Source organism: Panthera leo, chromosome F3 (assembly GCF_018350215.1).
Source record: "Panthera leo isolate Ple1 chromosome F3, P.leo_Ple1_pat1.1, whole genome shotgun sequence".
Taxonomy (NCBI): Eukaryota; Metazoa; Chordata; class Mammalia; order Carnivora; family Felidae; genus Panthera; species Panthera leo.
In genome coordinates this window covers 44,531,465-44,544,846 of record NC_056696.1, presented here as the reverse complement: position 1 = coordinate 44,544,846, position 13,382 = coordinate 44,531,465, and the positions used below count along the sequence as shown (strand labels likewise).

Sequence of the window (13,382 nt, the reverse complement as noted above, 5' to 3'; positions counted from 1 at the left end):
TTCCTTGTGTCCCTCTGCGGTCAACCCCTCACCCTTCCCTGGCCCCAAGGCAATCACTGATTTCGTTTCTGTCACAACAGATTAGAACTATCTTTTCTAAAATTTCATATAAATGGAATCGTACAGAATGTTCTCATTGTGTCTGGCTTCTTTGAATCAGTATAATGTTTCTTGAGTTCATCTACATCATTGTACCCATCAGCATTGCATTTCTTTTTATTGCTGAGTCGTATTCATATATGGATATACCACAATATGTTTTTCCATTCATCTGTTGATGGATATTTGGGTCATTTCCAGTTTTGACTATTATGAATATAATATGAGTCTCCTAAGGCACTTATAACAAATTACTGTAAACTTGGTGACTCAAAGCAACATGCATTTATTCTCAGTTTTTAAAATTTGTATTCAGTTTATGTAAACTAAACAAACACCCAAGAAAACACCATTTCTCCCACCCCCCCACCCCCCTGCCTCTTGCAACCACCAGGTTGTTCTCTTTATCTATAAACCTAGGGTTTTTTTGCTTTTGTTGATTGCGCACATAAGAAAGACCACATGGTATTTGTCTTTCTCTGTCTTATTTCACTTATTAGCACAATGGCCTTCAGGTCCATCTATGTTGCTGCAAATGGCAAGACCTCAAGCTTTTTTTTTTTATGCCTGAATAATATTCCATTGGGTATATACACTACAACTTCTTTATGCGCTCATCCAGTGACAGACACTTCTGTTGCTTCCATACCTGGGCTACTGTAAATAATGCTGCAATAAACACACAGGTGCATCTATCTTTTGGAATTAGTGTTTTCATTTTCTTCAGATCAATATTCAGAAGTGGAATTGCTGGGTCATATGGTAGTTCTGTTTTTAATTTCTATTCTCTTACAGTTCTGGAGGTCAGAAGTCTAAAACCCATTCCGCTGGGCCAAAACCAAGTATCAACAGGGCTGCTCTTCCCCTGGGGGCTTTTAGGGAGAATCTGTTTCCTTGTCTTTTCCAGCTTCTAGAGCTGCGTTCCTTGGCGCATGGCCTCCTCCTCCATCCTCAAAGCCAGTGGCCTAGCATCTTCTCCCTGTGACTCTTGCTTCCTCTGCTTCTATTGCACGGCCTTCTCTTTTGTCTGTAATCTCCCTCCACCTCCCTCCAATAAGGACACTTGTGACTGCATTGGAGCCTACTTAGATACTCAAGCATAATATCCTCATCACAAGACCCTCAGACTCATCATATGTGCAAAGTCCTGTGTGGATAAGGTAAATTCACAGATTTCGGGAATTAGGACATGGACATCTTTGGAAGGGACCATTATTCAGCCAACAACAAAAGCTATTATGAATAATTAGGTACAAGTCTTGGTGCAGGTATTATTTTTATTATCTTTTGCATAAATACCTAGCCTTGGAATTGCTAGATATGGTAAGTACACACTCAACTTTATAAGAAACAGCCAAACTATTTTCCAAAGCGGTAGCACCATTCTACGCTCTCACCAGCATCATAAGAGAATGCCATCCATCCTGACTACCACTTGTTAGTGTCAGTCTTTTTAATTTAGCCATTCTGGTGAGTATGTAATAGGCTTAATGGCCATTTATATATCTTTTTACTGAAGTGTCTATTAAAATCTTTTGCCTATTTTTAAAGATTTGGGCAGTGTGTCTTCTTATTATTGAGTTCTATGCATTGCAAATATATTCTCGCAGTCTGTGATTTGTCTCGTTTTCTTAACAATGTCTTTCCAAGAACAAAAGTCCAAGAGTTGATGGTGTCCAATTTACCTTTTTTTCTTTTATTGTTCATGCTTTTTACATCCTAAGAAATTTGTTTCTTCAAGGTCACAAAGATTTTTTTTTTTAAAAACTCCCCCAGTGAGTCTCACACACAGGCAGCATTGAGAACTACCAACTACTGATCTATAGGGAATTTAACATAACTTGCTCAATGTAACCTTCCTACCATAGAAACATAGGCTAATAAAGGCAAAACAAAAGTATAGCTAGCTGGAATCCTGGAGAGGAAAAAAAAAAAAAAAAAAAGAAAGCTGCAATTCAGAGTCTTGGACTGTCTGAATTGACTGGCTTCCAAGACTGAGTATGAGCAGCTAAGGGCTAGAAACAGTGAGCTAAAAAGCAAAGTGAGAGGTACTTTTGGTGTGTTCCAGCTAAGTGAAAGAAGAGAGAACAGAATTGTCCTCTCCCCTGTGGGAAAAAGCACACCCAAGTTTACTTCAGTTTAAAAAGAGAAAGTGGGAAAACTGATTTCTCTTCTTGGTGGGATTCTTTAGAACACGTCTCTCACAGAGACGATGTAGAGCTGGAAGTCGAACTTGGCAGTGTTTGGCCCCTGGTTTTGAAGCCACCGCATTAAACAAATGAAGGTGGCAGCAATAATATTTGCCTAAACCTTGGTTCCAACAAGAGTTAGACAGACTGAGCTTTCATTACACAAAAAGAGATGTCAGGAGCACCAAATGGGCTCAATTTCCCCTGGAGTCCTAGACAAAGTGGGTCTGTTTCTAAGCTGTGGACAGGAGGCTACTTTCTCTAGATGTTATATTTAGCTAAAGGAATCTCTACCATGGCTTCGTGCAAAATGTAAAATATGTCCCAGCAGACATAACCACAAACCAGAGTGCCAGCGAGGAGCATCCCTTAAGGGGGTTCAGTAGTACAGAGGGGCCAATTGTACAGCCGCCCTGACATCCCCAAATTAGCTGAGTTAGCTGTGAGCCGGATTTTTGGCCAGTTCTCACATTTAATGAATCTTTGTTTCCCTCTTACTAGAGATCCTGCCCCTGGAGAGAAAAACACGTTGTCCTATTTCACTGTCAACTTCCAGCTGCTTGCCCAGACGCCAGGTAAAAGAAACAACCCAATGCAGGTGAAAGAAACAACCCAGTGTTGATGTCTAACACCTCCAAACCTTTTGAAGGCTTGTGTGCAAGAGAAAAGGTTGGGTTAATTCCATAACTAAGTGAAATATCTGGATTCAATAGGAAAGAGTAAGAAAATCCAAACTACCCTCTTCTCTGCACACCATACCCAGAATCCTAACAGAATAAGTAGAAAGAACCTCAAGTTCTAGGGCCAGATGACTGGATTTAAATAGTAGCCTCACCTCATTTTTTGATTAAACTCACTCAGTTTCAGTTTCCTCCTTCATAAATTAGGGATAATAATAGCAACTACTTTATGGAATTATTGTAAAGATCAAGCGTATAAAGTGCTTACTACTGTACCTGGCACATAAACGTTCAAAAAATGTCAGTTTTGATTATCATAACCTTTGCTAGTGAATCAATAAGTTTTATATATTAAAAAAAAAGAATTATAAAAGGAAGAAAACCTATGCCTTTTGCCAGTGAGAAATAGAGCCAAATCACATAAAACTCAGGTGAATTTTCTCAGGTATCCATAGCTGAACCAGAAACAAAGGTATCTTTTCTAAAGTCTGTGTCTCCTGAGAAATGTGGATTTCCTTTATTGCTGGAACTGAATTTATAGGGAAAAAAAAAAGGTATATCTACTTCACACATTTGGATTACAGTTTGGCCTCTCTTGGTTGCTGGTTATTATAGATAGAAGAATCTGAAACAGTGCTTCATTCCTCAAGAAAGTCGATCTTTAATTGCCTAAGCTAGCCCCCTCTCCATACCCACATCCACTTTTGTTTGCCCACATCCTGGGGACTCCAATTTACTTGGATGTAGTTCATCATAGAACTACAGTGTATTAGGTTTTGAAGGCAGCATGAAGATCATACAGGCCAAACACTTTTTTTTTTTTTTTTTAAACTTTAGGGAACTAAGGCACAGAAAGAAGTAATTGTCTAAGGTTTCAGAGCTACTAGCACAGCTAAGCCCAAGAGAAAGAGTCACTTGGGAGAGACCTCTGCTCTGATAGAGCAAAGCAAGCCCTGGGAAGCTTCACATAACTGACAGCGTGGCCAGGCTCATTCCTTAGTTCTCTTATCTGATTACTATATCTTAACCACTGGGATTCTAATTCTTTATGTGCGACACACTTTAAGCAAAAGAGAATACAAAAATTGAGGTATGGAAAGAGAATGCTTCTGTGTCCATTACTAGAAAGGAGAGAGGCTCTCATCTGGCCAAAACAGAATTGATTTACACTTGTGATCTGCCAAACCAGCATCTACCTTAGAACACTCTGCCTACATTGGACCCCAGGGGAGAGAGAAAAGAGATTATTCACCCAGTGGGATAGTAAACATTGGCTATTTAACAGTCTTATGCATATCTCTAATCAACCGTAATTTAACTGATGAAAAGTTATAAAGATCAAGAGAAAGTCCTATGAGCTGCAACCATACACAACAACATGAATAAATCTCACACACATATGTTGAATGGGAAAAACCAGACGGAAAAGAGTACACACTGTATGAGTCTACTTATAAAAACTAAGAAACCAAGTAAAACTAATCTCTGCTGTTAAAAGTCAGGACAGTTGTTATCCTTGGAATACCCTTCCCAACCCCCCAAGGACTAGGAGGAAGCATGAGCGAGGCCTCTAGGGTACTGAACTAATCTGTTTCTTGATCTGGGAGCTGGTTATCAGGAGTGTTCAGTTTGTAAAAATGCATTCAGCTGTAAGACCGTGGTATGTGCAACTATCTTCAATGGAATGTAATATATACACAGTCCTATGAGTAATTAGAAATTCTTCCTTATACCCCCAGCAAAGAAATGCACAGTTGATGGAGGTCAACTCTGAGACTGTGGCTAGGAGTATCATCCACAGGCAGATTTTCCTTCTGGAGGGCAAAGTCCCCATGTCTTACATACAATTCGTGCACTTAGACTCTTGGTGAAATGTGAATGGCACCCAAAGAACCGGAAACATTTGTGGCTTTAATAACTGCTGCCTTCAGCCTAAACACCTGTGAGATCTGGAGGGGCCATAATACTTCTTCAGCCTGGTTCTTCTCTACCCTTCCTTCTACCCTTCCCTCTACCCTGTCCTTCTAGAGATAGTCTAAGAGGCCGTCAAGGTCACAGTGAAGAGCTGAAGTGGCATCTGATTACCGTCAAGGTTCTACTTAAATAGGCTTAAAATTTTTTTTCTCATAAAACTGTATATATTTAAGGAGTATGACATTATGATTTGATACATATGCACAGTGAAATGATTATAGTCAAGCCAATTAACATAACATCTCACCCAGTTACCTTGGTGTGAGTGTGTGAAAAAAGCACCTGAAATCTACTCTCTAGCATACTTCCAGTATTCAATACAATATTAACTACAGTTGTTAATTTTAGCCACACCCACACACCACCAAACATTGCAGAATAATTCAAAAGAATGACAAGGAAGCTAGAACAGACGCTGGAAACCATGAGGAAATGGTGAAAAGTACCTTCACCCCTAAATGAAGTATGGCCCCAACCACAGCATAGCCAGGTCACTAAAAATAGCTGGTGAACTCCGGGAGGAGTTATCTTTCTCTTCCTTCTTTTCATTGTCAGATGCTTTTTACTCTTCATATCCTGTCTCCAAGACACAGGAAAAGCCCCAACACAGATGCAATTATGTAAATGGAAGATTCTAAATCATGTTCTTTTTCATGTTGGTGTAAACAAAAGAAATTGGGCTCTAATTCCAGACCTACTAAGATCTGGAAAACTTCCAAATGTTAAGAATTGGAAAACTGACTACTATTGGCCACAGCCCTGTTTACTGAAGTCCTTTGTCTCCCAGCCTCAAATTTTAACAGTGGATTTTGTCAAATGATAACCAATGAATTTCCTCTATATGAAACCAAAGAAATAGCTCTATATACCCTCTTTACACCCAAAACTGTGGGCAGATTATTCGCCTTCTTTAAGATCTGCTGGGGATGTCAGAGCTTGAATGTTAGACATGGTACATCATGTACAATGGTTGGGGCTTTTACCACCATGTGTAACCAAAAGTCATGAATCAGTGACTCCACTGAGAGCTCAGGTTGAGAGAACTCCTTAGTTTCCAAGAGACTATTTCCACTACCGACAGATAAGGTCAATTTGGCATGAGTTTCTTAAGTTTACCACAATTAATTTTGAGTTTTCCCTTGGTCAGATTTTTCAACTTACACCCAAGGAATTATGACAAACAACTGAGTTCCAAAAGCATTCAGGGACCCAAAGACCAAGATATGACATGATAAGAATAACCAAATTCATAAGTTCATCTTGGCTAAGATCAGCACTTGGAAAGAAAACTAAACCGAATCACAAACATACGTGAACTAGAAGAGGAAAACTTAAAATGACTCTGAAGGTCCCTGAATCTCAACAGCCTTACAGCTCACTCAAGGAAACCAAGCAAACATCATTATCACTGATATAGGCAGATTATGAACTCTGTTGCCAGTCTTGGGGTTGTCTATCTTGCAAACGGTTACTCTCCCAAGGCTACTATTAATTCAACTCAGGAAGGAAGAAAAGAAGGGCTATTCAGTATTTTCTCACCACGAGACCATGGTAAGGAATGACCAAGAGAAAGCCTTTTAAGTGGGCCAATACGAAGGTGTTTCTCTTATTTACAAGGTGGTGTCATCGCCCCACCCGGGTAGCTCCACGTCTAGAAATAGCTATATACCTTTTTAAAGAGTCTTCCTGAGTCCTCGCTGACTTGGACAAATCGAGGAATGATATTATTCAGGTAGATGTCACTCAGGGTGGTGTGGTCCCTGCTCTCCCGCTTCACCTGGTTTAATAGGAGATTCCAGCAGTTGACTGGGGAGAGAACATTCTGATCCTTCCTGCGGAGAAACAACAAGAAAGAAAAATCAGTGTTGGTGAGTAGCCAGAGCCAACAGCTATGACTTTACAGTCCATGTCACAAAATCACAGTGATCAAAGCCAAGCCAGAAACAGATATCTTTCCTAAAGCTTGCACCTCTAGTTTTCTCTTTTTGTAAAAACTCAGTGCAGAAAATAAGAAGAGTGAGAAGGAGAGGGAGGAAAGAGGAGAAGAAGAGAAGCAGGATTATCTGTTGAGCACCTATTATGTTCTAGGAACTTGGAAAATGTTTGACGTGCATTATTCCCTAAGTTTTATCATTTCCTTGTAAGGAAAGAACTACCATTATCCCCACTTTACTAATTAGAAGACTGAAACTCAGAGAGATTGCCACTTTCCCATGGCTAGTGAGAAGGAGTCACAGAGACAGTCAGAAGGGGTCAGGGACTAGAACCACAGCTCTGTGTTGTCTGACTAGAACCGGTCTAGGCTGTTTGACTCCAAAGTCCATAACCTTAGCCATTAAGTCATTTGGTTTGTGTCTAGGGTTGAAGACAACACTTAGAGGTCTAGAGACAAAAATCACGAGAGGACACAGGCCACCCCCTCCTCCCCCCCCCACATTTATCTATATTTGGATTCAGTGAAGACAACCTTGGAGGCATTTGCCGTGAAAAAAGTCACCAAAAACACGCCAGTCCCACAGAATGCATCTAAGGAGGTTTTGACTTCCCTCGGTTGAGCCCTTTTGTCATGTCCCATACAGCCAAGAGCACAAACCATATCTGAACATGTGTATTCCTACAGCTTCTACAGTCCAAGTGGGGCAGTAAAGTGCCAAACCTAGGTGCTCATTTTTTAACGAAAACACTGTGAGCCAAAAGAATTTACTGATCATCTACTCAGTTCACAACGCTATTAAAGCAACAGAAAGTTCTGCATTTGCAAGTTGGGTTTCTTTAAAAAGAGAAACAGAAAGTAGGGGTTGTTTGTTGTATTATTTATCAAGGGCTTACTGTGTACTTGGCACGTGGCTGGGCCCTGTACTCACGTTGTTTAACTTGAACCTTACAACAGCCTGACGAAGGGGGTGTTATTAAGCGCATTCAGCAGATCTGGGAAACCGGACTGAGAAAGGTTAGATATCTTGTTCAAGGTCACAGAGTTAAAAAGTGGCAACGCTCAGATTCAAAACCAAGCCTTGTGATTGTAAAGAATGCTCTTAATCACTGCAAACAATCACAACCTGTTTATCCTGTTCATTTCTCTTTCCCCTCTTTCCTCCCTATAGTCAGACTCTTAATGAAAAGAAAGTGAGTTGACAGTGGCTTGGTTCCTGAGTCAGCACTGCCTCCATTCAGAGCTGGAGGCTCTCGGGCAGCTGTAATCTGCAGAGCAACTTTAGAAGGGGCTTTTCCAATTCTGTAGTAAGGTAACTATTAGCAAATAATCACACCACAGCTACTCTGGCTTTAGAACGTACCAGACCGTTAAGTCAAATATCTGTCTAACCAGCACCAAGAAGCTACTTCAAACCAATGAATACTGGAGTCCAAACTGAAACTGTCCTCTATCTGCCCCCACCTCTGCCCTACGCATCACACATCTACAGCCAAAATACCTAATACTAGGGCTCCTGGGTGGCTCAGTTGGTTAAGCATTCAACTCGTGATTTCGGCTCAGGTCACGGTCTCACAGTTTGTGCGATGGAGTCTGCATCGGGCTTGGTGCTGACAGTGCGGAGCCTGGTGGGATTCTCTCTCTCCCTCTATCTCTGCTCCTCCCCCGCTGGTGTGTGTGCGAGCTCCCTCTCTGCCCTCTTTCAAAATAAATAAACATTAAAAAAAAAAAAAAAAAAAAACAACAAAATACCTAATACTTATGTGCTGACCACTTCGGCAACATTACGTCCACTTATCTTCCTAGGAAAAAAAAATCAAAAGATTTCTATGGAAATAAAAATACATATACTAGCTGAGAGAGATATACACACGTAATTAATCCACTCCTTTCAAAATGTTTAGCACCTGAGAAACAAACCGGAAAAAGCAAATAGGAAACAATCCTTACACAAAGCTGAGCATGGGCATTCACTGACCTTTGCTTGTTTTCACTGCAAGAAAACTTTCAAATGCATTCCAAATCAGCTTCAGTTACAAAACCCTAAGTAATGGAATTTACTTTTTTGTCGGGTGGCAAAGCATCCATGTCTTCATCAAGCATGGAATGTATCAGGCAATTACACTTGCATTTTCAAAAGGGCGGATCTCACAAGATCTAAACTTTACAACTGGTCTCAATTTGCTTCTTATAAGTGGACATGGGTTGGTGGTCTCTATCGGGCCTTTCCTTGGAGTGCTTCACGCACAAAAATGGTACTACAATTCAATTTCACAGACATAAACATTTGTATCTTACGTGAACAAAACACAGTATTAGGGGCTTTTAGTTATGAAAGTGCTGATATCACAGTGCTGCGTGGGAGAGAGAGAAAAAGAGCTATAAGATAGCAGAACACTAGAGGTAGGTATGAACAAAGGGTCCGCTAGCTCACAAATGCACAACGCAGATCACAAGTGAAGGCAGGAGAGGCAAAACCAACCTAATGCCATGGAAGAGGATACAGAGCATAAATCCCCAGGGGCCCCTCAGAAGAAGGATGAGTAAACAAAGAGGAATTAATAAAAAGGATGGGCAGACTGGGAATCTTTTAAAATAAAAAGCGGTATGCCTTAAAACTAATGTATTTATATTTATTAAGAAGTTCTAAGGTGGTAAAGTACTTTCAGCACATATATTTCCATCCTGACAGCATGTAGTGGGATGGCTGTTATTGGTGTTGGTGAGCAGGAGTTTTTAAAGTGTGTTCTGAGAAAGTCTGGAATTACAGAAAATCACATTTCAATTTCCAACAACTGTCACACATCCATTCAATGAGCAACCTCCAGTTAAATGTGCAAGGGACCCAGATTCCCTGGGGTAGACACTATCACGATGTCTCACGGGCTGCTATGTGAGTTTCATGGTATGCAAACTTTGGAATAAAGAATCAATGCATGTATCCGAACTTCTGAAAAATGACCTATTGGTTAGAATCGATGTTGCTCTGCACAGGTTTCGCTTTTAATTCAAGCCTGTGTGCCTCCTTAGGCGAAGCTGTTCAGGGTGAGCACACGACTCGACCCACAGAGGCCAAGTTTAAACTACATGCCACAGAAGGGCTCAGGGGCCGGTGCTGGGTTCGCAGGACACCGTGGTCGGGTAGTGAGCATGTACCTGCTCAATGTCAGCGCATCATCATCAACTGTCTTAATGCTTAGTATACACTTCCGGGCTTACCCAGTAATAGTTATGAAGGGGAACTGGAAGAGCCGCTAGGTGATGTTAGCGATTCAACTTCAAAACAAAATTACCCTTTTTCAAGAGCCCAGGCCAATTTCAAACTCTCTCAAGATTGTAACTCATCTGTGTGAATCAGGATTTTCTTGATACTGGGCAGCCCACACCAGAACCAGAAAAAACCTAGATGCTGAAACGGATATAAAACTGCAACTCTGATTCATAATTCCGATTTCATTATTGGGGGCCACGAACACAGCCTCCCTGTTCTCACAGACTGACCCTGTAACGAGTACTCTTCATAAATTTGCACTTTAAAAGTGGATTTACACCAATAAGACACTGCTTTGATCTGCTGCATGTATGGGGATTTTATGCAAGATCTTTATTTTTAAAGCCTTTCAAGATAGTCTTAAACTCTGCTGTCTGTTTCTTGTATGGGTTCCTAGTCTCTTTTACTATGACTGCCGCTTTTCAGGCCATATTTTTAGTTCTTTGAGTTTGTATGCTTTCTTGGGACATATTCCTCCTTTCAACCTAGGTGTTTTAATTAATTCATTTATTTATTTTGGGGTGGCAGTGGAGCAGGGGAGGTAAAGGGCATGTAGCAAGAGGGGAACACCACAGAGACAATTTGCCTGGCCAACACGAACAAAGATGAAACACACTTCAGGCTGGAAAATAAGCAAGTCAACGAGACGTGATTTCATAGGGAGCATATTAAGGTTCTGCTAGAGTGGTTTCCTGCTTCAGCAGCTCCGCAGCCTTTTTTTATTTGGGGCTGCTCGAGCCGAGGGAACTTCGTTTGGTTAGGAGACTGAAATTTGTCTTTCTATCTTTTCCATCTATCATTTGTTTGCACAGTGTCTTTACTTTCCCCGCCCCTGGAGTCAGGTTGTGTAATACTCGGGCATTTAAAGAAAAGGGTCTGCATCCCTTAGGAATGTACTGAACAGCTGCAAACCTCCTCAAGCACTAATCCCTAAAAAGCAGACAAAATATCCAGAAGTATTTTTCTTACTTAACATTTTTTTCAGGAGGCAGATCAAGAAAACATAATACTACACCGGAGAGGCAATGACTCTGGAGTCAAAAAAAAAAGAAGAAAAAAGGAGGCCCAGAAAGTCACAAGCTGGCTATGCATCCACCAAAGAGATTCTCGTTAGAAATGCGTGGAGCTAAACGTGCACAGCTGAATCGTTAGCCTCAAATACATCAGCCCAGTTTTTCTCCTTCAACTTAAGACTATTTATGGACGTTCAACAAACTTAGCAGCAAGTGCTCAAAGGGATTTCTCTACAATATCTAGGGTAAAGAGAGAACTCTATAAAGGTCCACGCTGGCCTCGATGTTACACTTCCTTTTTTTTTTTTTTTTTTTTTTTTGCCATATTCCCTCCTCTGCTCCACTGCAGCTGTCTCACCTACAAAATGGACGCATGCCCTGTTGGTGTACGTCTAGCCCCCTAAAGATCTTCAAAGCAGGGATGTAAAATCCCGGAAGCCCTCCTGGCCTAAGGTGCCATTTAATGAAGAATTGCTAGGCTCCCAGCTCTGCAGATGGGGCGCGTGACACAAGCTTGGCATGACCGGATGGCTTGAGCTTCTGAGCTTGTCTACCGAGGTGCGTTTTCTGTTGGGCCAACAGTCTCTGACCTGCCCACCTACGGGGCTGTTGCGCGGCTGAAATGAGATGCTGAATGCAAGAGAATTACATCAACTGTAAAGCACTATACAAATGTGAAGAAATATTATCATTTTTATTTCCAAACAAACTAAGGATCGGCTTTCATCAATTTCCAACAGGCTCCTCACCCGGCCCTGGGCCAGGGCCAAGAGCGCAGCCTGCTGAAAATGCACAGCCCTTGGCAAATAATGGTGGGGATAGGACAGCAGCAACAGGCAATTAACCAAGCAGCTGTAAGTCTCTGGGAAGACGTGAGGGAGGTACCAACGGGAAAGCAGAATTTAATCTTCCACTGCCCTCCCCCTAAGGACCAGGGTGGAACAGTCAGTCCTGCATTCCACACAGGGAACTGTGCGCTGAAGGGGACAGGAAGGAAGCCACAGGGAACTCCGATCACCAGAACCCTAGGTGCTTCGGCAACTTCCTCCGAGCCTCTCTTTTGCAGAATTCCTATCAGACCCGCCAGTGTGTATGTAGGGATGGCAAATATCAATACATCTAAGAAAAATACCATTGCTCACCTTTGAAAATAGACATAGATGTGATGACAGACAAGACCCAAAATGAGTTAAATACATTCAATATATGTTATTGAGCATACACCTATGAAGAGGATATATATTTTTAAAAAGGCACCTGCTTAATAAAAGGGATCATTTCGCGACAGTTGGACAGGGAACTAGTGACAAGTGGGGAGTCGCATTTTTAAGCCTAAATTCCCTCCTGGCACCTTGATTAAAATGAAATGAACTGAGGCAGCCAAAGAGATTATTTTATTCAGATGAACGTTATTAGCCTTTCTGGCTTATTTTCTCTATTATGCATTTTGCTGATGCTGACAGAAGCAGACGGGCTGGATGGAGAGGCAAAGCCGCAGCAGATTTATGGTTTGACGCGCCATGCATAAAATCAGGCCCTTGCTGACCCAGATAAGCCAGAGGATGGATGGGATTTGCTGGGGAAGGTGTTAAAAAAAGGAGGGGGAAAAAATCACCAAGGTGGGAAGTGACTTGAAAAAGATTCTGCCTGTAACGCTGGCTGCTGGTTCTTCGGCCCAGGAGTGCAGTGGCGGCCTGGAGGCATCTTTCAAAGACAGCAGGCAGGAAGGGAGGGGGCAGGCACACTTCTTGGGGCTTATCACAGCTCCGCTTCAGCTCTGCCAGCAGTGAGATCAGGGTAGGAGAGCCCAGAGACAGAGAAAGGGCCAAAGGCAAAAATGTATATTCTATGTATAGAGAAATGAGATTTCACATTTTCAGGGACAAGTTAATCCCACAAATTGTCCTCGGCAGCCTAGACAGATGATTAGAAAGGATTCAAGCAGTGGTGTACCCACCTTACTCAAAATAGTCTAAATTGTCCTCTATAATCAGGTTTGGGGGAAGCGCTGTATGGAAATGGAATTCTTGTGGCTCTGGATTCGTTCCAGGGAGCCCAGCCACACCCCTGGGATCATGGCTTGTCCAAGAGCTGAGAGCTGAAGAATCTGCTTTGAAGTTGAGAACTGGACTAACACCGAGTCTGACATCTTAATAATTATTTCCTGAGTGATTACAGGACCAAGGTTCCCCTGGGTTAGGTCAGAGAACTGGGAGACATTCT

General features: G+C 41.8%; 1 protein-coding gene across 8 annotated transcripts in view; it reads right to left on the bottom strand.

Annotated features, from left to right (window-relative positions):
* The window catches only part of SRGAP2 (SLIT-ROBO Rho GTPase activating protein 2), a 233,808-nt gene that overhangs the window by 109,169 nt on the left and 111,257 nt on the right, over window positions 1–13,382 (bottom strand). For all 8 annotated transcript variants that reach the window (XM_042925631.1, XM_042925632.1, XM_042925633.1 and 5 more), the window contains exon 4: window positions 6,612–6,774. In XM_042925631.1, coding sequence (XP_042781565.1) covers window positions 6,612–6,774 — 163 coding nt within the window. The remainder of the gene's footprint in view (window positions 1–6,611; window positions 6,775–13,382) is intronic.